At 47.4% G+C, this 21,072-nt stretch overlaps 8 protein-coding genes across 8 annotated transcripts; 7 read left to right on the top strand and 1 right to left on the bottom strand.

Annotated features, from left to right (window-relative positions):
- Window positions 1-979: 979 nt before the first annotated feature.
- On the top strand, window positions 980-1,872 carry N7479_001607 (40S ribosomal uS14 domain-containing protein; the record flags this gene model as incomplete). Its single annotated transcript, XM_057249304.1, has 4 exons — window positions 980-1,132; window positions 1,219-1,242; window positions 1,371-1,413; window positions 1,501-1,872. Coding segments are annotated over exons 1-4 (477 nt in total), but the record flags the coding sequence as incomplete, so codon positions are not given.
- Window positions 1,873-3,135: 1,263 nt separating this feature from the next.
- N7479_001606 (uncharacterized protein) lies at window positions 3,136-3,623 on the top strand (the record flags this gene model as incomplete). The annotated part of the gene is made up of 3 exons (XM_057249303.1): window positions 3,136-3,242; window positions 3,268-3,292; window positions 3,324-3,623. 3 exons carry the CDS (start codon window positions 3,136-3,138, stop codon window positions 3,621-3,623), a joined length of 432 nt encoding a protein of 143 aa, XP_057113735.1.
- Window positions 3,624-3,908: 285 nt separating this feature from the next.
- Window positions 3,909-4,574, top strand: N7479_001605 (uncharacterized protein; the record flags this gene model as incomplete). The annotated part of the gene is given in 4 exon segments (XM_057249302.1): window positions 3,909-3,996; window positions 4,011-4,260; window positions 4,335-4,408; window positions 4,423-4,574. The coding sequence occupies 4 exon segments, from the start codon at window positions 3,909-3,911 to the stop codon at window positions 4,572-4,574; spliced, it is 564 nt and encodes a 187-aa protein (XP_057113734.1).
- A 21-nt stretch (window positions 4,575-4,595) lies between these two features.
- On the top strand, window positions 4,596-5,382 carry N7479_001604 (uncharacterized protein; the record flags this gene model as incomplete). The annotated part of the gene is given in 3 exon segments (XM_057249301.1): window positions 4,596-4,603; window positions 4,620-5,031; window positions 5,083-5,382. 3 exon segments carry the CDS (start codon window positions 4,596-4,598, stop codon window positions 5,380-5,382), a joined length of 720 nt encoding a protein of 239 aa, XP_057113733.1.
- A 2,814-nt stretch (window positions 5,383-8,196) lies between these two features.
- On the top strand, window positions 8,197-10,076 carry N7479_001603 (Ytp1 family protein; the record flags this gene model as incomplete). Its single annotated transcript, XM_057249300.1, has 4 exons — window positions 8,197-8,368; window positions 8,444-9,399; window positions 9,463-9,834; window positions 9,903-10,076. 4 exons carry the CDS (start codon window positions 8,197-8,199, stop codon window positions 10,074-10,076), a joined length of 1,674 nt encoding a protein of 557 aa, XP_057113732.1.
- A 600-nt stretch (window positions 10,077-10,676) lies between these two features.
- N7479_001602 (dienelactone hydrolase family protein) lies at window positions 10,677-11,633 on the top strand (the record flags this gene model as incomplete). Its single annotated transcript, XM_057249299.1, has 4 exons — window positions 10,677-10,764; window positions 10,835-11,163; window positions 11,244-11,361; window positions 11,431-11,633. The coding sequence occupies 4 exons, from the start codon at window positions 10,677-10,679 to the stop codon at window positions 11,631-11,633; spliced, it is 738 nt and encodes a 245-aa protein (XP_057113731.1).
- A 646-nt stretch (window positions 11,634-12,279) lies between these two features.
- On the top strand, window positions 12,280-17,692 carry N7479_001601 (Rhomboid protein 2; the record flags this gene model as incomplete). Its single annotated transcript, XM_057249298.1, has 12 exons — window positions 12,280-12,472; window positions 12,535-12,672; window positions 12,735-12,816; window positions 12,870-12,935; window positions 12,986-13,107; window positions 13,159-13,278; window positions 13,709-14,069; window positions 14,122-14,360; window positions 14,413-15,242; window positions 15,297-15,696; window positions 16,561-16,943; window positions 17,000-17,692. 12 exons carry the CDS (start codon window positions 12,280-12,282, stop codon window positions 17,690-17,692), a joined length of 3,627 nt encoding a protein of 1,208 aa, XP_057113730.1.
- A 369-nt stretch (window positions 17,693-18,061) lies between these two features.
- On the bottom strand, window positions 18,062-19,370 carry N7479_001600 (proteasome regulatory particle lid subunit RPN9; the record flags this gene model as incomplete). Its single annotated transcript, XM_057249297.1, has 3 exons — window positions 18,062-18,703; window positions 18,780-19,015; window positions 19,106-19,370. The coding sequence occupies 3 exons, from the start codon at window positions 19,368-19,370 to the stop codon at window positions 18,062-18,064; spliced, it is 1,143 nt and encodes a 380-aa protein (XP_057113729.1).
- Window positions 19,371-21,072: the final 1,702 nt, after the last annotated feature.

Below are 21,072 nucleotides of genomic sequence, written 5' to 3'. Positions count from 1 at the left end.
ATTGGATATCTGTCTGACGGAGCTGATGATCATCGATGTCATCTTCAATGATGTTGCAATCTCCTATCGAGCGAAGCAATATAAACATTCAAAGCGCTTATCAACTTCTGGGAGATCTTCGCCTTTTCTTCGGTAGGATCGTGTCCCTCGAAGGCCTCGTCTGCAGCAGTTCGAATGGCTTGTTCATGCAGGCCCCTTCGAAACCACGACCTCGCCCATGTTTCTATACTCGAACATCACCACTTCCCATGAGAAGCAGATACCAGAGCTACTATTGCATGATACCAGGGGCCATCCGGCTATTGCCCTGGCTGAGCATCGCTCCTTGCTGTTCCTGATTCCGAACACAGTTTGTGGACTTTCATCTTGAACAGGCTGTCTAACCCTATCGTAACCCATTTATCCTGAAATTCATCACAGAATTGGCATGTCAGAAGCCTTCTCTTTATTCTGATTCTCGTATCTAGTCTAGGCCAACTGTTTTATAGCCCTAAGAAGACGACGCCCATGGTCTTCAGGGGAAAGCGACAGACGGGCTCTATTTCAAAAGTAGGCGAGTTGTCTTGACTGTACATAATGGTTGGTAAATTATCCCCATGTCCTCAGTGTCTGTGAATTCAAAGGAAAATTATAGTTGATCCTGCTGTAAAAGAAGTAGTGCGTTCATGCACATGCCTTATGGCCCTTGCACTACGGCGGTATGTTAGATTTACAAGGGCGCCCCATATTGTCTGTATAAATTTATAGCTCAAAATTTTTTTCAAATTTGAAGCCAAAATATTCGTTAATAGCAGCATTCGAAGATTGAAGAAAAAGTCAGTTAAAGACATCACCTTTGAAAATAATACATATTTGAAGTATAAGATCTTGCAGCCTGAGGCATCGAGATGCGGTGATCGCCCCTTAGTCACATGATCCACCAAAAAAGCTAGCGCAACTCAAGCGAGTTGGCCCGTGCCCTATTCCCCATTGGGGCAGCACACAACGCAAATTCCAACCCTAACTCTTGTCTCCGTTCTTAACGCCCAACGCCAGCGACCCTCGTCCCGTCAACAACCCCGTCAACTCCCAGGTCCCGCCTTTAAAACCTCAAGATGACTCACGAGAGCGTTTGGTACAGCCGGCCCCGCAAGTAAGTCGAAACTGCACCACGCACACACCAGGCACTATCTCGAAAAAGAGCGACAAGGCTAACCAGAATTTCTCTTCACTCAATAGGTACGGCAAGGGCTCCCGCGAATGGTGTGTTTACCCTACAATCCCCCGATGAACGATCCAGTCGATACCGAGAATGCAACTTGGAGGAAGCCTGGATGGAATCGAAAATCGATACAAAAGGAATGGGCTTGCTAATATTTGTGCGCTTTCAGCCGTGTCTGCTCCCACCGCGCCGGTCTGATCCGCAAGTACGGCGTAAGGAGAAACCGACCCCTCGAGCATATTGTGTACTACAATATGTGACGTGTCATGGACTTGTGTGGCTAATACGGATGGTTTTAGATGAACATCTGCCGTCAGTGCTTCCGTGAGAAGTCCACCGACATCGGTTTCACCAAGGTTCGTTTCAATCCCACACTCGACAATCCTATCCGATCCCATTCGAATGCCACGCAACCACAATTCTTCGACATGAAAATTCAATCAACAATCGACAAATCTGCCAATGCTACCACCACACATGCACAATACAAAAACACAACACTAACCACAAGTTTTTCAACCTACAGTACCGCTAAGCGATCAAAAAAACTGACTCCCTCCTCTCGAACCGTTCGCATCCACGAAATCCATCTACGCACCCAGCTCGACTACGGTAGCGTCCAGTGGAGCAATGTTTCAGACGAGCTCAAAAATGGCGTCTTTGATGTTTTTGTGAATGGAGGAATAGACACCGGACCTGCGTGCCCGGTGTCTCGGGGTTGCGAATCAAATCAGATATTGGCTCCGAGGGGAGGATTTGGGGTTGTTGCGTGGAGTGTCTCGAAAAACGAGGATGTTCTGTTATTTCCCTCATCCTGGTTTTTTCTTAACAATTTCAATGACGGAATTTTTTCTCTGGGAATCGTTTCTGCTCCAGCTTGCTGTACAACTTGCTCGTGATCTGGATGTGGGTGAAAGTGCTGCTTGCGCGGCTATTCTTGCCTCTGGATTTGGTGTAGCTTTTGATGTCTGGCCAGGTGGGCCTATTTGAGATGCACCGAGGACACATGGACCTGCGAATTCTTCGTAGCGGCTTTGGATGCCAGCAGATCAGACATACTTGGTCTTTCTACTTTGAAGTCCGTTTTGGTACCTCGGACAGATGGACAATCTAGATGTCGGCTCATGCGTCGTAGGGCTCTATAGGGCACCACTGGCACGGCAGATAAGCATTTTTATGCAGGGATACTATTTAATGAATGAAACTGACATGTTTGCACGGACTTCATTGTGATAGGGCGAACATGTGGTATCCCTGGCATGTATATACACAAGTTGGTGGTACATATATATCTATTGTCAGTATGTTGTACGTCGTAGAGGAATGGGCCCGGCATTTCTACATTGTACTATATTCCCATTCCTGGCAGTACTGTACTTGAATATCTAATTATCATCTGTTTTGTCCCCATTCCTTAGCTACATTGTAGAAGAATAGACATAATTAATTGTTGATCCACTGAGATATTGCTTACATGGAGCTCATTGCTCCTTTGTCCCCATGAAGTCATCTAGAAGAGCTTTATGACAGTAGGTAGATTATCAGTCATACAGAGACAGTTCTCTCGCTCTCCTCCCAGCTTCTCACTAGTTATGAAATATTATGCGCTGTTATTTATGTCATGTTGGATGTCTTTTCAGGTACCTTGCTAGATTCCTTTTTATAAGATATTTTAATGTCATTCTAGTATATATCAACCAGGATTCTTCTACAGAGTCACTAAACATTAAGGACGGAATACAAAAAGGCACTTCCATACACATATTATAGTTAACTAGCTTCATTTAAATCACGTGGCGTCGCGTTTGTATTGTCGTGTCCCCTGTTCTCTCTCTCACGCAACTACCAAAATCATGGTAGCGGAAAGGGACCGCGCCATGTTAGATCAATAAGATTGAGAGTGATCATCTCAAAACCTATCGGCGATGGCCTGAATGTCTTTTTGTGACACGTTCATCTTGATCTATCAAGGCGCAGATCTACGCTCATCAGCTAAGACCGTCGATCGGCTCAAGCAGGAGGGTGAAGCACTCCATCACAAGTTTTCCCTTCTAATTTGAGTATAGAAGCAAGATCTATTTGAGGATAGATGTGCAAGGTCTCGCTTCTATGCTCCTAGCAGCACTTCGTATCCTTCCTGTCGCTCGTATTCTGCCGTGCAATTGGAATTCGAGAAGAATCGCTCGAAATGAACTGCTTCGACTCAATTCCGCCATCTTATCTGGATTTCGACATTGATCAAATCAAACTGATCCTCAAAACATATCTTTTGGACACATCAACAGATGAGCATATCTTTTTAACGCTGTCGCAGCGGACTCTCTGTCCCCACCTAGAGCGATTGTTGGCGGGATCCTTAAGTCAGAGCTTGGGCCTCCTGTATGAAGGACTCCTGCATTTCTGCTCAACTTTTTTTTCTTGAAAACTTCATTGGTCTCCAATTGGCATATGGTGCCGTATTCGAAATATGCACGCAACAAAGCAATGCTCCTTTTTGCCAGTGGATGGCAGAAAATGTCTTGAGTATGTTTGCGGATCTGAGCGAGAAGCTGGAAAGATAATATTATCAGCAGCCTACAACTTACCATCCTATGTCGACCCACCTTCGAAAGCCGCTAGCACAGTACATCCCCATTCAGGGTTCCACATCAGAGCGCAAGCTAGACGTCGGCTTTGCGAGTGACACCAACGCTGGGAAGGACACCCGATGTCATGTTCAAATATTCTGGCGCCTGGAGAGCTAAAAGTAATCCGGCGACCGACATCGATTCTAAGGCATGACTTGACTTGGGGAAGTATGCCAGAGAAGATGTTGCGACCCCGGATACCCGTCGATTTGTCCTAGGTTTTACCATATGTGGATCCTTCATAAGGATATGGGTCTTTGGCCGTCTTGAAGGAGTTGTATCCGAACGGTTTGACACTAACACGGATGTGCTCCAGTTTGTGTCTACAATTTTCGGTTTCTTATACAACATATATGAGCGAGGAGCAATGTGGACTTGGCCCTACGATCACCACCAACAAAGGCTAGCGATTCATCGGGATAGAGCAGCACGGTCAGACTAGGCGTCTCATTCTCGATAGGTTGATAAGGGTACTTTGCATCGTGGGTCGAGCAACAACATGCTAGGAAGCGCATCGTGAATGCCCTAGGGGCTCTGCTTATTGTCAAAGACTCTTGGCAATACAAAGAGCGCAACGAAGGTGAGCTTCTTCAGGAAACCAACGAACGAGGGGTTGTCAATATCGCACCATATCACTATCATACGATGGGTTGAATCCATGTCGGCTTAGGCATCAGAACGGCGAGCAATCATCAGCCAGAACGATTGGAGGAACGATCAGCAGAATGATTGGCGCTCTTGACTAGCGTAAGTGTGGCTGGCACTTCATGCAAGGGTCAGAGCAGCGACAGGCCTAGCGTGAAGCGCTCTGCTAGTCAAATCGGCGCCTCTCTGTCATCTGATAACAAGCAATCCTATTCGCCATACTCTACCGAGGCACTTATTAACCCACCAGCAAATAGAGTTCATTGGTGTGCTGTTCTGCATGGCAAACCAAGCTACAAGGCAAGCACCCGTCCGGCCCTGCTTGCTGCGTTAGAGGGGTGCATTATCGTACAAGCACATCAGTCTTTACAACAAGCAGGAATCTTTCACAGAGATATCTCAATCCATAATATGGTGATCAAGAAGAAAGAAGAGAGCTTTTCGTGGTGTGTCTTAATTAATCTTGATCTGGTCATCAGAGGACAGGGATTCGGTATCACGGGAGCAACTGGAAAGACTGACGCAAAGGCCTTTGTAGCAATTGGCGTGCTTCTGGGCGTACAGCATTCTTTCATGCATAATCTTGAATCATTCTTCTGAATGATCTAGTGGATTTGCATCCACTACAATAAATCAGGTGAGAGAGGAGTTTCTGCAAGATTTGACCAGGGAAACTTTATAGATGCAGAGAGTTGGCTGGTACATATGAAGAAAGGCGAGATATCCGGTGAAGTGGATTTCCTGAGGTATGTGGGAGTGCTTCACAAAATACATACTACTGGCTATTGCTTTCATGCATCAACGCACTTCGGAAGGCGCTTCTCCCCCAATAGACGGAGGCGATGGAAGGAAGATATAGGATTTTATGATCAGATAAAAGAGATCCTGCGAGGCGCCCAAGAGGGCTAAGTTTAATTATTCTTCGAGCTATAACAATACTTAAGACCAAAAAAGAGCCTCTAAAAAGACTTCAAAAAGATTCTTAATGTAATCTTTGTCTACTATCATGGATCAAATAGATCAGATTTTGATATAGAATACATCACCGTTAATCCCTGCCAGTACCAAGGCTCCAGGAACGCTACTGAGGCGGTGTACATATAATTTGCGATTTAGCGTCTTGTACTTTTAGCCCGGAAGTCCTTTTAGTCAATCCTTATTCATATCTGTGTCCTAGTCCTATACCCATGTCGACACGGGATCTTGAGATATTAACATTGTGCTCATTGGCCCAGTATTACCCCTGGGGAACGGCTGGACCAAAGCCGTGCGGATAGTAGTTGTGCCGGACTTCCGATTACCAAGGCTTTTTGTGCCCAGCCCTGTGGTGGACTTGGCAATATCTCTCAAAGCTAAGAAGGTCTATAGTTGTGATTTTGCATTTTGAAAGCTGAGGTTCTGAGAGTTAAGGGTCCTAAAAATCATATCACAAGCCACGACTTGGTGTAAGAGTTGTAGAATTTGACATGGATGAGAATTCGAGGCATGATTCGAGGCATGTAGTATGGCGCCAGGTCACACCGTCTGATTATAGCCGGGTACAGCCGCTATAGATGTATGTGGAAAGCCACTGTTAGACACTAATAAAACCACCGAGATTGTAAATCAAACACATAGGACCTCGGGGAAGCAGCTTAAGGTTGAGCCATGAACAAACATGAGTCATATGATAGATAGCTCATGGCTCATGTCTTGGTCAGAAACACGAGGCAGTGCGGAGCTCGGAAGTAAGGCGGAGTTTGCATTCCGGGTCTACAGGAAATTATTTTACAGATTAGCCATTTTTATTCAACGCAGATCCCGGGGACGTGCAGGTGCGTGGATATAAAATCCTAGTCCTTTTCAGGTCCCCGGATGCTCACGGATGCAGATTCACCAATCGCCAAGATCGGGCTTGGGTCTTGGCCCCGACCTCTGTCAATGCTCAAGTGTGCACGCTTGCTTCTTTACTACTGGGAGATACGGGTCCATCGTGGCGCCTCTGGTGGAATAGAATAGAAATTTTATACCACGTATGGAGAATGGAGTACGGAGCACAACGGGTGGCGCTTGGCGAGGTTATTGGATATGTCAGTTGTACAAGATGGCTGGGGAGATACCACCTGACAATATGCATATAAGGTATGTGTTGATACTAGTGGCTTGGATTGATCACTTTTTTTATATATACAACTAGTTATGTTCAACTATTTCACGAGATATGTGTACAAAATTTGTGTATCGGGGAATTCGGATTATCACGGATTAGTAGGCATACCCCCATGAGGTAACTACCTCAATATCACCTATTTAGGTAACAGGGTAATGTGCCGAACTTCCGCTCGAATTCGCTCTCGCTACTCCGTATTTCCGTATACCTCCAACATACAACATAGGCAAACACATACTACGGCATTTAGTTTCCATCAGACCACACGCCCCCACTAGGACGGGGGCCAGCTCAAAACTGCGGCTCGGAAAACAAAGCGAGGCCCAGACAGGGATATATTTTGGTATTGGGTGCATAGGTAGGCTTTTGGTGATTGGAGGAACAGATCCCTGATGATCATCTGCTTCAACGGCGCTAGACTTTCACGTTAATGATCACCTCAGAAGTCATGGTCGGGCTAGAAGTCGAGCACACAGATTTACATGCTCGCCCTATACCCCATGACGTTACAGAGTAATCCGTACATATCCTAATCGACGCTGTAAGACAAAATTGAAAAGTACTGAGAAGATTAGGCTGGTCGCCGTCCAAATAAGGTAACGATCGACTACGTCATTGACCAGCTTACTCTCTGTATGTTTTCTGTGCGTCCGGCTAACATCCATGGATACATATGGCATCAGATGCACCTGAGCAGGTTCTACATATATTTCAAAGCAAGAAAACCCAAATATTGGGAATTCTACGTAGTCATACATCTAGTTCTCAAACTCTTATACTCATGAAGTCACCAAAAATCCACTTTAGTTAAAGAGGCTCCCGCGACTCCCGAGTAAATGGACGAGCTAAAATGTAGAACATATCAAAGAACCCTGACCTTAGTTTCTATTCAATGTAATTCATGGCATGATTTTCAAGTTTAAATATTACAGAAGAAGATCATCCATGGATATCAAAACTACCTACTTAGTATGTATACTCCGTAAGCACAAGAGGTAATACCGAGCTGGAGATATCGGCGCCGAGGCCCTAAGTTCTTCCACGCACTTTTTTTCATTTCTTTTATCTTTTTTTTTTCCAACACTACGAATAGGCGCTTGCTGAGCTCTTTTTTTTAAATAAAATATTTTATTTGGCTTTTATTAGCAATTTCCCGGTACTTCATTCCTAGCCTTGGATTTATATACTGGATTTCCTCCCGAGAGTCTCCTAGCTCATACTTCAGCCCTACAGCTCCATTTCCAAATAATTCGGTCTAGTTCGCGCCCTCCAGTAGTCCTGTTTAGACTTGGAGCATCATTAAAAGCAATAAACACGGGTCCACCGGTTTGGCAAGTTCGCTACGTCACCATTCGATAGAGCTTCGACCTCAAGCTGGTTGAAGCTCTATATCTCTCAACTACTTTGCATTGTTGCACATACACATTATTACTTTTTGCAATATCACGTATCTTCCTGATGCGGCTTATAGCTACTCGAGCCGCATTGGCGGTAACTCTCACTCTGTGTATCGCGTCGCTTGCGACCGCGCTTCCACACGGTGATGATGAATCAATGGACAGGGGGGAATGGACATGGGGATGGATATGCACGCGGCCACCACCAACGCGCCGGAACCTACGACCACCGCGATGCCGGCCGACACTGATGGACCGATGAGCTATTTCGCATATAGCAAGCACTCCAGCGCCATTATAGCTCACATTGCCCTGATGGTTCTGGGATGGTGCTTCGTTCTTCCTGTTGGTAAGTGACTTGACGTGTTATTGTGCTCTGGGGTGCGAAGAGAAGGAGACGCACAGAAACTGACTTCTTGAATAGCTGTTATGCTGAGTATTGCGCGCTCTTGGCTTGCGCTTCCTTCGCAATTCCTCTTTCTTGCCTTTAACGCTTTTGGTGTCCTGCTCGGGGTTATCTACAACAGCCAGACGCCAGACCTTTACGAGAACAACGCCCACCACAAAATCGGCTGGATCGCGACGTGTGTTGTTGGCACCCAGGGCGTCCTGGCTTTGCTCTTTGCCTACGCTGGTCGCGGCAAGTCGGTTGCGCCCTCGTATGAACATGCTGCGTTCTTGCCTATCGCGACTGACGACCATGACAATGAGCATGTTTGCCTGAACACTGCAATTCGCGAGCACCGCTGGTCTCGCGATAGTGGCCAGGGTACGGATAGTAACTCGTCGTCTTCTATCCACAGTCCTACTTCGCCATCTTGTGAGTCACCAACCGACTACGATGGATTCGAAAAGCCCGACGAACTACCAGCGAACGTCACCACCCAAAATGGCTGGATTCAGCGCACGGGTGTTGGTCGCTTCCTGTCGAAGACTATCCCTGGTCTGATTCCTAGCCGGTTCCTCCGCGTTTTGAATGTCGTGTATAACGTCATTGACCGTGTCATTCTTCCGTTCGGATTCACGGCTATTGCGACTGGCGCTGTGACTTATGGTGGTATCATGAGGGAGCGCGAGGTCTTCAATGGGCTTGCGCACTTCATCAAGGGTGGTATCTTCTTCTGGTATGGTGTCCTGACACTTGGACGCTACATTGGCTGCTGGGCAGATCTGGGCTGGGCCTGGAACAAGAAACCCCCGGCGTCTATTGCTGGTTGGAAATCCAAGGTTCCCTCGGGTGAAGCTACAGAGTCGTTCGTTATTTTCCTATATGGCGCGACAAATGTCTTCCTCGAGCACCTCTCCAGTGCGGGCAAGCCATGGTCTGCCACAGATCTGGAGCACGTTTCAATTTCCATCCTGTTCTTCGGCGGTGGTCTGGTATGATTTCCTCTTGTTGTTTTTGGTCTCATTGTGGAATCGATCTGACTTAACATAAAATAGGCCGGTATGCTTTTCGAATCTACCCGCATCCGTGACTGGCTCAACAACACCGTCCTCCAAATCCCAGCTCACAGTGCTTTGGATGAAGCTTGGCGGCCACCGAAATCGCAGGGTGTTTCCTTGAACCCCATGCCAGCCCTGGTCATTATGTTGCTTGGCATGATGATGGGGTCGCACCACCAGACCAGCATGACGTCGAGTATGGTACACAAACAATGGGGTAATATGCTGGTTGGATTCGCGCTGGCGCGTGGAATGACATATGTCCTGCTATACCTCAAGCCGCCGACCTCGTACCTCCCGGCTCGCCCCCCGACAGAGATTATTGCTGCATTTTGCCTGATCTCGGGAGGTCTAATTTTCATGATGAGTGTAAGTTTACATCTACCCCTTTATAAGCTTTACGATGTCACCCAAGGACATGGCTAACATTGATCCAGACCCGTAATGTGATTGAAGCGATGGAGTACTACGACCTGGATGCAATGTTTACGTTCACCGTTGGCCTGGGCTTCAGTGCTTTCATCATGGCTTATGAGATCTTGACAATTGCCATCAAGGCCTGGGCTGTGAAGCGTACTCAGCGTCCGCGGCCAGACTTCCACTTCAAGTGAAGAATCCGCGACATTTTTCCTTTGATACCCCCTTACATTTCTGAGGCTTTTTTGTTTCATGCTGGAATATACGGAGTCATTTTGCTTGTGAATTCTTCATGCGACATAATATTCCTTACAGAAAAAGATACCCTGGGAAGGATAGTTCCTTGGAACCCCTCGGACATGATATTTTGTGACGTTCAATGTGTGAATGGACTAATGTGGTAATAATGGTTGGAAATGATTGGGACTGGATATGCTAGTCTCTCAGATATATGCAGTACATAGTGCAAAATATGAATGCAATGTTGTTCTCTTTTCAAACAAGTACATATATGTACGTTGTGATAGATATACGGAGTTAGTAACTTATCCCCGAGCCGTCGGGATGAAAGAGGGTCAACGAGGGGCAAGTGGAGTCCCAAGAGAAAGTCGGAAGTGAAGAGCCAGTCTGATTGGAAGAAGATGATGTCTGTTGAAATCGCCAAAGGCTTGGATTAAACATTGTACAACTGGGAGTACATTTATAAGCAATCAAGCAACCCCTCTAGAAAATTTGACATACATCAACTCCAAAGTACCTCATTTTCACATTTCATACCACTTTTTTAGTTTAAAATGGCCTCCAATCCTCCCGCTGCCTGCTGTGCCTCTGGTTTCAAGCACGAAGGTACTCCCGTTGGCGAGATCAAGAACATCGACGGAGGTAAGATGGAAATTCCCCGATTGCAGACACCCCGCCAGAGCTATCATTGTTAACCCAAGTTGTTGTCTAGTTGAAACCTACTTCGTCTACCCTAAGGACAATAAGACCCCCGAGAAGGCCATTATCTTCCTGAGCGATATCTTCGGCATTTTCACCAACGCCCAAATCCTTGCCGATGAGTATGCCAACAATGGTTACCTGACCATCATTCCGGATCTTTTCCAGGGCGACAAGATCAGCGTTAGCGACATGCAATCTGGCAAGGCCGATCTGGCTTCATGGCTCCCCCACCACCTGCCCGAGAAGGTTGACCCCGTTGTCGAGTCGACTATTAAGTACGCCCGCGAGACTCTCGGCGTCAAGAAGATTGGCGCTGTTGGCTACTGCTTCGGCGGTAAGGTATGTACTTGTATTTTGGATCTGAAGATCCGGTCTCAGAAAACATGACTTGAAACTCTGGTGCTAAAATCTTCGTTTAGTACGTCTGCCGCTTCCTCAAGCCCGGCCAGGTTGATGTTGGCTACACTGCACACCCCTCGCTCATTACCCACGAGGAGCTCGGCGCCATTAAGGGCCCCCTGTCTATTGCCGCTGCTCGTAAGTTCATGTTTGCTAGATATCAGTCTAAAAAAGTATCACCAAAGGCTAATTTAGCTGTGTCGACAGAGACCGACTCCATCTTCACTACCCAGCTTCGTCACGAGTCCGAGGAGATTCTTATTAAGGCTGATCAACCGTGGCAGATCAACCTGTTCAGCGGTGTCAACCACGGCTTCGCTGTGCGCGCTGATCTGAGCGACCCCAAGCAGAAGTGGGCGAAGGAGCAGGCTTTCTGCCAGGCCATTGTCTGGTTTAACGAGCACCTGTAAATATATTGTGAGGATTTTGCACATATACATAGCAGATAGCGATATCGAGCACGATCTTATCTCTGAGGAATAGAATGAATAGACCATTCAGTGTGGAGTAGATTGCCAATTTATAGTCGCCACCGTCCGTGTCTACCCTGCCTATCCGACATCCGGTAGTTTATAATTGCGCGGTTGGTCTTTATCGCAGGGCGTAACTTCGCGAACAAGTCACTTTAATGGCCCGACTGGTCTCCCTTGACCTCTCTCTTCAGGCTGGATATTTTACTCAAGGTTGTTTTTGACCTTGGTATTCGGAGTTGTACTAGTTTTCCGCTAGGGTTTCTTGTCTCTGTTTGTTGATTCCCGTCAGGAATCGCGTGCGCCTTGTGAGTTATCCCTGTTATCCAGAAGTTCGTGTTCAAAGCGAGGAAAACAGAAAACTGACGATTGTACTTTCTTTCTAGTCATTCATTGTTTGATTCGCCATCTGATACTTGAACACGTCTCCAATTCCTCCTAACGATTACGACCACAAATCCTCTTCTTCACAGTCGTGGAAGATCCCGACTTGCCAGCCCAACTCTACTCCGGCCACCCTGAAGTGGTTTCGTCACTATATTTTATTTAAAGGTGATAGTAGACAGTATATCAAAAATCAGCAATCATGGCGATTCCGGCTGCTTTACCCCCATTGCCTTTCAATCCGGGTCGCATACGATCATACCTCCTCCGACTACCACTGTTCACCCGGCTGGTGCTGCTGATCATTCTGGTCTTTTGGCTGCTTGAATTCCAATCTGTGTGGGGTGTTATACAATGGGGTGCTCTGATTCCAGAGGAAATAAATCTTGGGACCAGTATGTTTGATTCCGTGTTGGAAGAGTGTATTGGGCGCATGCTGACTTGACGGTATTACTAGTGTACCGACTGAACACCTATCCTTTCATTCATACGGGATTTTTCCATGCTTTCTTTAATGCTGTGGCGCTTACACCGCTGATCGAACGCTTTGAGGCTGAGCATGGCACTTTGACTGCTATTGCGTTGTTTGTTGGACGTGAGTGCTCTGGTAAACCCAACGCTTGTGGCCATTTTGACTAATGTTGAATATTTTTTTAGCTCTCTCGACTGTTCCTGCTGGTCTTTATATATTGGTTGAGAGGTTTATCCTACACAGAAATACTTCAGTGGTCGGCGCAAGGTAAGCCTTAGCTCACCGGGTTGAGATATTTCAGTAACTGACCTTGAATCCAGCATCTGGGTTTTCTTGCTTCTTGGTTCGGAAGCCATCAAGACCTACAAGTCTCACCCCAACTTCAGGTATGATTCGTTTGGATATAACTTAGTCCCATTTTATTAACGCCCTTCAGTCTTGGCCCGTACAAAATTCCCACCTGGACTTCACCTCTGTTCGCATGTGTCGTTGTATCCATCCTCATCTCGAACGTGAGCTTCCTTGGCCACCTCTGTGCCATCCTTGTTGGATATCTCCGTGAGTTCTCCTTTCTGATTTCTCTTGTTTTTCGCTGCTAACTGTCCTTAGTTGGCCTCGGATACCTCAAGGTGTTTGTGCCCCCTGAGAAGGTCCTCCGCTGGATCGAGGGCAAGCTGAATCTCCTGGGACGCCTGCCTCACTATGTCTCCGTCGACCAAAAGACTTATGGTCGCTATGGAGTTCTCCCAACCAACAACCCTTCCGGCGCCAACGGCAACCAAACACCCATGAGCTACTTGGGATCCACCCAGCGCCTGGGAGCCTGATCCCGGTATTGATGCATTCTTCATTTCCCATTTTAATGTATATTTTCACCATAGTTTTTTTTATATTGTTGCAGACTCGAGGGTAGAAGAGGGGGAGGGACATTGGAAAATAGCATAGCGTGTGCATACTCCCATTTAATTTGCGCTGTTGGTCATTGTCGTTCGGCGTAAATTCCACTTCTCCGCGCATAAACAACGGAGCTCTCGATCTCCACTGTTGACTTGTAAAACTACAGTTCAGTCCAATTAATTCCACTCATTTAACGGCTTCGCCTTCGCGGCACGGGAACTCATTTCCCGATGGTCAATAGTCAATGGCGTTGAAATGTGAGCGAACAACCTGGAATACCACCTGTCCTTCCTGGCACCAGCACCGGAACCCCCAACTAACAAGATGCCAGCTGCAATCCGCAACTTGCGGAATAACCCCACCTTCCTCTTCGTTCGCCTTCCGAATCTCCTATCCTTTATCTGCATTGTCGTTGGTGTTGTCTGGCTGCTTCTCCTGCCTCTGAACGAATACTCCCGACAAACCTACATCTCCGAGAATGCGCTCCTGCCGGGCCAAGTCCATGCGTATTTCACAGGAAGCGAGCAGAATGTCTTCCGGGGCTATAAGAGAGAATTGGAAGGGTTGTTGAATGATGGACAAGCGAGAGGCGGCCACAAAGACGAGGCGGAAGTGACAGCGGCGTAGGTCGAACGAACCCGACACAGGCTGGACTATTTGCTGATACTTCAACAGGGTCTCGGACAAGTTGCAGTCAATTCTGCAAGCGGCGGGCCTTAAAGTTGCCACGCAAAAATACGAATATACCTCTGCGGGCATTACGCACCGGGGAGAGAACACTTATGCTATTATCCATGCGCCGCGCGGTGATGCCACGGAGGCAATTGTGCTGGTTGCACCATGGAAGACGGCTGATAATGAGTTGAACCTGAATGGTGTCACTCTTGCATTGACATTGGCGAGATATTTCAAGAGTGAGTTTCGTCATTGCGCTCCTCTAGTCATGTTACTGACAATTAATACTAGGATGGTCGTTATGGTCCAAGGATATCATTTTCCTAATTACCCCGGACAGCAAAACAGGAACTCAGGCTTGGATCGATGCCTACCATGATATGCACCCGGCTTCGGTACAGCCACTTCCTTTAAAGAGTGGAGCGTTACAAGGAGCACTAGTCATTGAATACCCATTCGAACACCGGTTCCAGACGCTCCATATTGTATACGATGGAGTCAATGGCCAACTCCCCAACCTCGACCTGTTCAACACGGCTGTGGCTATTGCAGGCGGCCAGATGGGCATTGGGGCCAATCTACAGGAAATGTGGGGTCACGACGACAGCTACGAGCATCGTCTACAGACCATGTTCCGCGGTATGACCAAACAGGGTCTCGGATATGCCACCGGTGCACACAGCAGCTTCATGCCGTACCATATCGATGCTATCACTCTGCAGACCAAGGGTGAGGGATGGGAAGATGAAATGGCCCTGGGCCGGACTATCGAATCTCTTTGCCGCAGTTTGAACAATTTGCTGGAGCACCTGCACCAGAGCTTTTTCTTCTATCTGCTAATGCAGTCCAACCGTTTTGTCAGCATTGGAACCTATTTGCCTAGCGCTATGCTGATCGCTGTAAATTTCACCATCATGGCAATTGCCCTATGGATGCGCACTGGGTATTACCCAGAAAGCAAGCCAAGTGCTAAACCTAAGAGCGAGAAGTCAACAACTGAAGAGAAGCCCAAGATGAGTAACATCGCAGAACGATATCTTGCTCTACCACTCTCGCTTGTTGTCGGACTCCATCTACTCGGTCTTGTCCCGCTCTGGGTCTTCAATAATGTCTTCCACCATGTGAGATCTGCTAGCCTACAGCCGCAAGAATAATATCCGCTAACAAATCAATAGTACTTCACAACTACCACATACATATTCGTGGTCGTGGACATCATCCTCCCCCTCCTCCTCGCCGCAATCCTCTCCAATGGCCTCGGTCTATCAAAACCAATCATTCCCCAACAGTACCACCTTATCAAATCATTCTCCCTCCTCCTACTGGGCCTCTCCCTCTCAACCCTCGCCACCCTCAACTTCTCCCTTTCATTCATGATCGGTCTGCTCTGCACGCCACTTAGCTTCGTCACTCGCCTACGAGGCTCCGCGCCATTCCGCTTAGCAATTTCCAGTCTGGGTCTGGTGCTTCTCAACCTCGTCTCCCCACCAACTGTTCTCCTTGGCGTCTGCTGGTATATGGGGGTCTCGGTCGAGGCTGTCCTCACACAGGCGGCTTTCGGTTGGGATGTTTGGGGTATGTGGACTCAGGTCGTCGTTTGGTGTGTGTGGTGGCCAGCTTGGTTGATTGGCTGTGTTTTGCTGGGGTCGTCCATGTTCTGATTATATTGTTTTACATTGTTGTGTCGTGCGTTCTGTCGCGTCGATCCAATGATATAGGATATTAATAAATACAAGTCTGGGAATCTGCGTATATGACTATTAAAACAAAGAAACGAAGATGGACCAGGGCCCTGGATGCCTTGGCCTGGTAGCATGGACTCCGAATATCAACCGTCCAAGGTACGTATACCGCAAATGCATACCCAAAACGAGTTGAATGTACTCTTGTCACTTGATCCAATAGGTACTCTGAATGTGCCCACCCCCTTTGAGATGTCTCATTTGCCACGTACCTGTCTTCAAAGAAGGGGGTTTGTTTCAGATTATTCTCTCTAGCGCCCAAGCCTCTATTGCCTCGTCATGGCCAATAACTACCATTAAAGAACATTTGGTATTCAACGCCAGAAGATCCCAAAGCGAGGTTGGACAAAGACTGCGCCTATGTTATAACTTTATACATACCATATCGCAAAGGTCATGCACAGCTGATTCGAGCGAACAATGAAAACATCTAGGATGTCAAACTTCCGATTCGACAAATTTCCTCGACTCTTTGTTTTGATCCTAGAACAATACTAACAACTCGCATTCATCAAGTGGATCTATATTGGATTGTTCTTAACCAATTCCCATGTATCTTGCCCTAACTCGGGAACAGTGCCCTGCTTCTTTCATGCAATTTCTCTATCAAGTCTCAACCTTATAACCCCAATTCTCTCTATCAATCTATATAAAGAAAAAGCGCCTTGTTACTCGAACAAATGGATGTATCCCCCAGGTCAACACAAGATGGATCTCTTTCGAATCGACTTTCTTGCTCTATGGCTTCTCTTTCTCCGTCTCGCGACAGCCACTGTCCCAGTGCCAACCAAAGACGGCTTTTGTTTCAAGTATATCATCGAAGGTTATGATACATGTGCAATGATTGCCAAAGCACACGATATCACCGAGGCGGACATCGAAAGCTTCAATAAGAACACCTGGGCATGGCTCGGATGCAAACAGCTATACCAGGGCGACTTCATCTGCCTCAGCGCTGGGAAACCTCCAATGCCAATGGCCCTTCCTCAAGCAACCTGCGGTCCACAAGTACCTGGAACAGTACGTCCGCCCAAATGGGCCGACCTCGCCGGTATGAACCCATGTGCTTCGTCTAAATGTGTAAGTAAACCCGCACCTGTATCCCATCTCGTATATCTAGTCCTAACAATCAAAAGTGTTCTTTCTGGGGCGACTGCCGTGACTCTGATCAGTATTGCCAAAGTGCCGGTTACCGTGCACCTCCTGCCGGTCCCGTAGCCACCGTGAAACCAGCGACAGAGGGTCCGAAATCCACGACAAACGCAGCAGGGACCAATAAACCCGCCGGCACTGGCACAGCCGCAAAGCCTACCTCCAAGGCCAGTACTACCAAAGCCGGCACCACCAGCAAGGCCACGACAACAACCGTGCCATCTACTACTACGAAGAAACCAAGCGTCCCTGAACCAACGCACTCTCAATACGCTTGGACAGCTCCTTGGGAAATCACAATGTACAGCAAAATGGGCTGCGAGGGCGACTACTACCACCTCGAGGGGTATAACCGGCCCTTCCTCGACGGCAAACCCGGCGGCTGCTTGAATCTCCACGGAAACCTCAACAGCAAATTCACGGATACGAACGTTACCTGCAAGTGGTGGACGCATGATAGCTTCACGTGGGAGTCTTGCGATGCGAGCACACTTTTGAAACCTCAATCGTGGACTCTCAAGAATGGGGTTTGTAATATCTTCAGTAAAAGTGATTGTGATTGCTATGACGGTGTGCGCCAGTATTATGAATCTAAAGGGTGTCATAATAGGACTCAACACGATACACCTGATTTCAGGGCTTTGCAGTGTGCGACTGAAGGCTATGTGATGCCTTAGTCTGAGAACCATTTAGCTAGCTATATTAGGTATAGGAGGGAATTACATTATTAATATTGCCAAACACTTGATGATATTCTAGGGTTCTATACTGCGCAATACTATGTGTAAGCGTGAGATGCGGGGGGTTTTGTATATATTTTCTTCAGCAAATTTCGTACTACCATATAAATATGATTATCATATTCTTCCTTGGCTTTGGATGAAGTAGATGTGTCGAGTCAAATACAAGTACACATGGGTTCATAGACAACTGGCATTAGCACCTGCGTAATGCAGGAATTACGGGTATACCGGAGCCACGATAAAATATGACACCATTGTATTCATTATAATAGAACTGGTCAGAACACAAGTGAGATAAGACATCTATGCAGCCCAAACATCTTTACCAGCACCCTCAATCCAGTGACCGAGCTGGTTAACACCAGCATCCCATTCCTTAAGACGGTTTCGCATGCCATCGATCTGCTTCATATCCAGAACCTTGGGCTGAACCCAGTGGATCTGTGCAACCTGAGCAACCTGATCAATGGAACCACGCAGCAAACCCAGCGACAAAGCCTTCATAACGAGATGCTCGATCTCATCCGGCTGCACCTTTGTCTCGGACGCGATAGCCTGGAAGGAGAGAGAGCGGTCGTGAGGGGGACGGTGGAAGACCATCTCCGTCAGTGCGGAGAGCGAGATCTTCTGGTACAAGAATACCTTGTGTGACTCCAGCAACTTGTTCTTGCTGATGTTACCAGCCAGCACGTCATAGGCAGTCAGGTCGCCCCGGTTGAAGGCGAAGAGAAGCTCGCGGAGCCAGTTGTGCGGGGTCTGAGTCAGCGAGTCTAGAATCGGGTGCAGGAGGAGCTCTCCGAAGTTGTAGATCGTTTCTGATACCAGGGCGGCTACGCTGAGGTTGTAGGCGCGGGATGCGCGCTCGGTCTCGGTAAGTTCTTCCAGGTCAATGCAGGCGAGGTAGAGGAGGGCGTTTTTGTAGAAGGAGGCGAATTCTTGCTTAGACTGTGGGGGGAGAGGTATTAGCTTTCCATTCGAAAGACCGTGTCCGGCTGGAGAAACGATTCGGCCAATCACATACATGGTAGTAGTCCGCGTTCACTTTGTAGAATGATGCGTGCACGACAGTCTCGACTGAGTCGAAGGTGTCTAGCACTCTCTGGCAGGTGGCCAAGTCTGTCTGTGCTCCTTCCAGATCCTTCAGCGACAGCTTGACGTTGGCCACGTCAGCGAGCGCGTAGACATATGCATCCTGTGTGTCGGCCGTATCCGTCTTGTTGGCGAGGGATGTGAGGAAAGCCAGTCGTTCTTGATCATCTAGAGGAAGATGGTTAGCCTGCATCAACGTAACCGAATGCTCATCATGGTGGATTTTGGAGCTTCCGGACTAGACTTTGGGTCACCAACCTGCGCATTCTGTTGCTGCCATCAACCCCAGAGACACAAACTTGAGCTGGTTGACCCGGTCGGCGAAACTGAACACGAAAGTCTTAAAGAGGGCTAAGCGATGCGGAGCACTCTCTGGCATGCGGAAGAACTCGACCAATGAGTCTGTAAGCTGGTGCCATAGTTTGCGCTCCCAGTAGTCTTCGAAGGTGAGGAAATAGGGTTGTGTTTCTGGGCTTCCTTGTGCTTGCTGCTCGAGCAAGAAATCGGGGATCTTGGACTCCATGGTGGAGATTTGGGTGCTGTTTAGATTGAAGTCACTGATAGAGGACAAGATGCTGAATCAAGATAGTAACGTAGTAAGCTCGGACGGAATTGGAGATGTTGATGGTTGATGCGGACTGTAAGAGAGCTGATATGATGTCCTCACGCCGGCAGTTTGGGGAGCTCTCGCTCACCGCCCTTGCTTCCACGGTCTTCGATGCTTTGCTGTTTCAATGGCAGTTCTCTGTTTTGGTTTTTGCTTATATTTGATGTTATACAGCTAGGCATGAGGCAGAAGCCGATAAAAAAAAAGTAAAGCCTGCATGTATGCTTCTTTGTTGGATCTCTCCCCCGCTTAGATACTTCAATGTATATATATCCTAAACACATACGGGAGGTTTGCGATATCCTCTCATTTGCGTAGATCCCCTATACACTTTTATTTTCCTTCTTTCGAGCCCCTGAGTGATATTTACGAGATTTCCTATAACCTTTCAACCTCTTGCTTCATGCTTCATGCTAGGATATATGCACTAGATCAGCCAAGAAAGACCACTATCTTTCCCTTCACAATCCCCTTCAAGTCCCTAGTGAGGTAAAAAAATCCTTACAAGAAACTGAATAGACAGAGACGTATTGTATCTAATCTTTCAGACGAGGCATACAAAGAAACGCCCCAAGCAAGTGCATAATGCCACAAAAGAAACAAGATAGCACCCAGAGAGAAGAGCGCGAACAGAAACGTGTTGCTCCTAAGGCTTGAAAAGCAGCGGCGAACTTGTTGAGACCTTCAAACAAATGGGGTACAAGAGACTGGCCCTATTGGTACGAGCCAAATCACATCTTTGTTGTAGGAATATGGTCTTCCCTGGGGATGAGAAGACACATACCAAGCACACATATCCAAGAGACGCCGCTGGATCGAGGGCAAGGGCGTATGGTTTGAAATACCGAAGGATATCCATATAGAGGGAAAGTCACAGGATAAGTGAGATAACAGTGACCGCTATTGCGTGCGCTCCCCTGACATTTATAGCTTCTCCACCGGTCCTGCCGATGAAGCGTTCGGGCTTCCAACTACAACCCCATAGCTTCACCGAGGCACACTCTTCTGAGCTTCCTCTCGGGTCATGGGCCATGGACAGAATATGCGTGAATTTTCCATTGTTCCATGGCAATATCTAAGGACAGCTTATTGGAAGCGACTTCCTTGAACCTCTGTTTAACATGTCTGATCGCCGTGAGCTTATCCCACAGAACCCCACTAACTAAAATTCCGCTGCCTTTGATCAGCGGATTGGAGAGTTGACAATTTCTCTAGCCCCAGGGAAGTATAGCCCATATTTACATGGACCTCGTCAATAGCCCACTGCTGAAGGACATGTAAGTTTTAGGGAAGGGTGTGGTTATTCATTCACCACCCGGAAGCCCTGTTTGTGCAGACCACAGTGAAAAATGCGAGGCACTGAGTGGCTGTGTATTGAGCGAGACTTTGGAGAATAAAACAATCGGACCTCTTGTTTTATTGTGGAATTTGTCTTTCTCGTGAAAACGTAGCTTTGTCCGTTAAACTCTTGTGTGTAACCATAGTTGCATCTATGATACCGGTGACAGACCGTTGGTAAGACCTCTAGATACCTCTAAGAGGGTGTGAAGAAGAGTGTTCGCCAATGCTAGAACAAGAAGAGAAAAGACGATGCACAAGTATAGGCTTGCCTATAGTC

This window comes from Penicillium vulpinum (assembly GCF_028829585.1).
Source record: "Penicillium vulpinum strain IBT 29486 chromosome Unknown utg000001l_segment0_segment0, whole genome shotgun sequence".
NCBI lineage: Eukaryota > Fungi > Ascomycota > Eurotiomycetes > Eurotiales > Aspergillaceae > Penicillium > Penicillium vulpinum.
The sequence above is the reverse complement of the archived record's forward strand: the minus strand, read 5'-3'. Positions and strand labels throughout refer to the sequence as shown.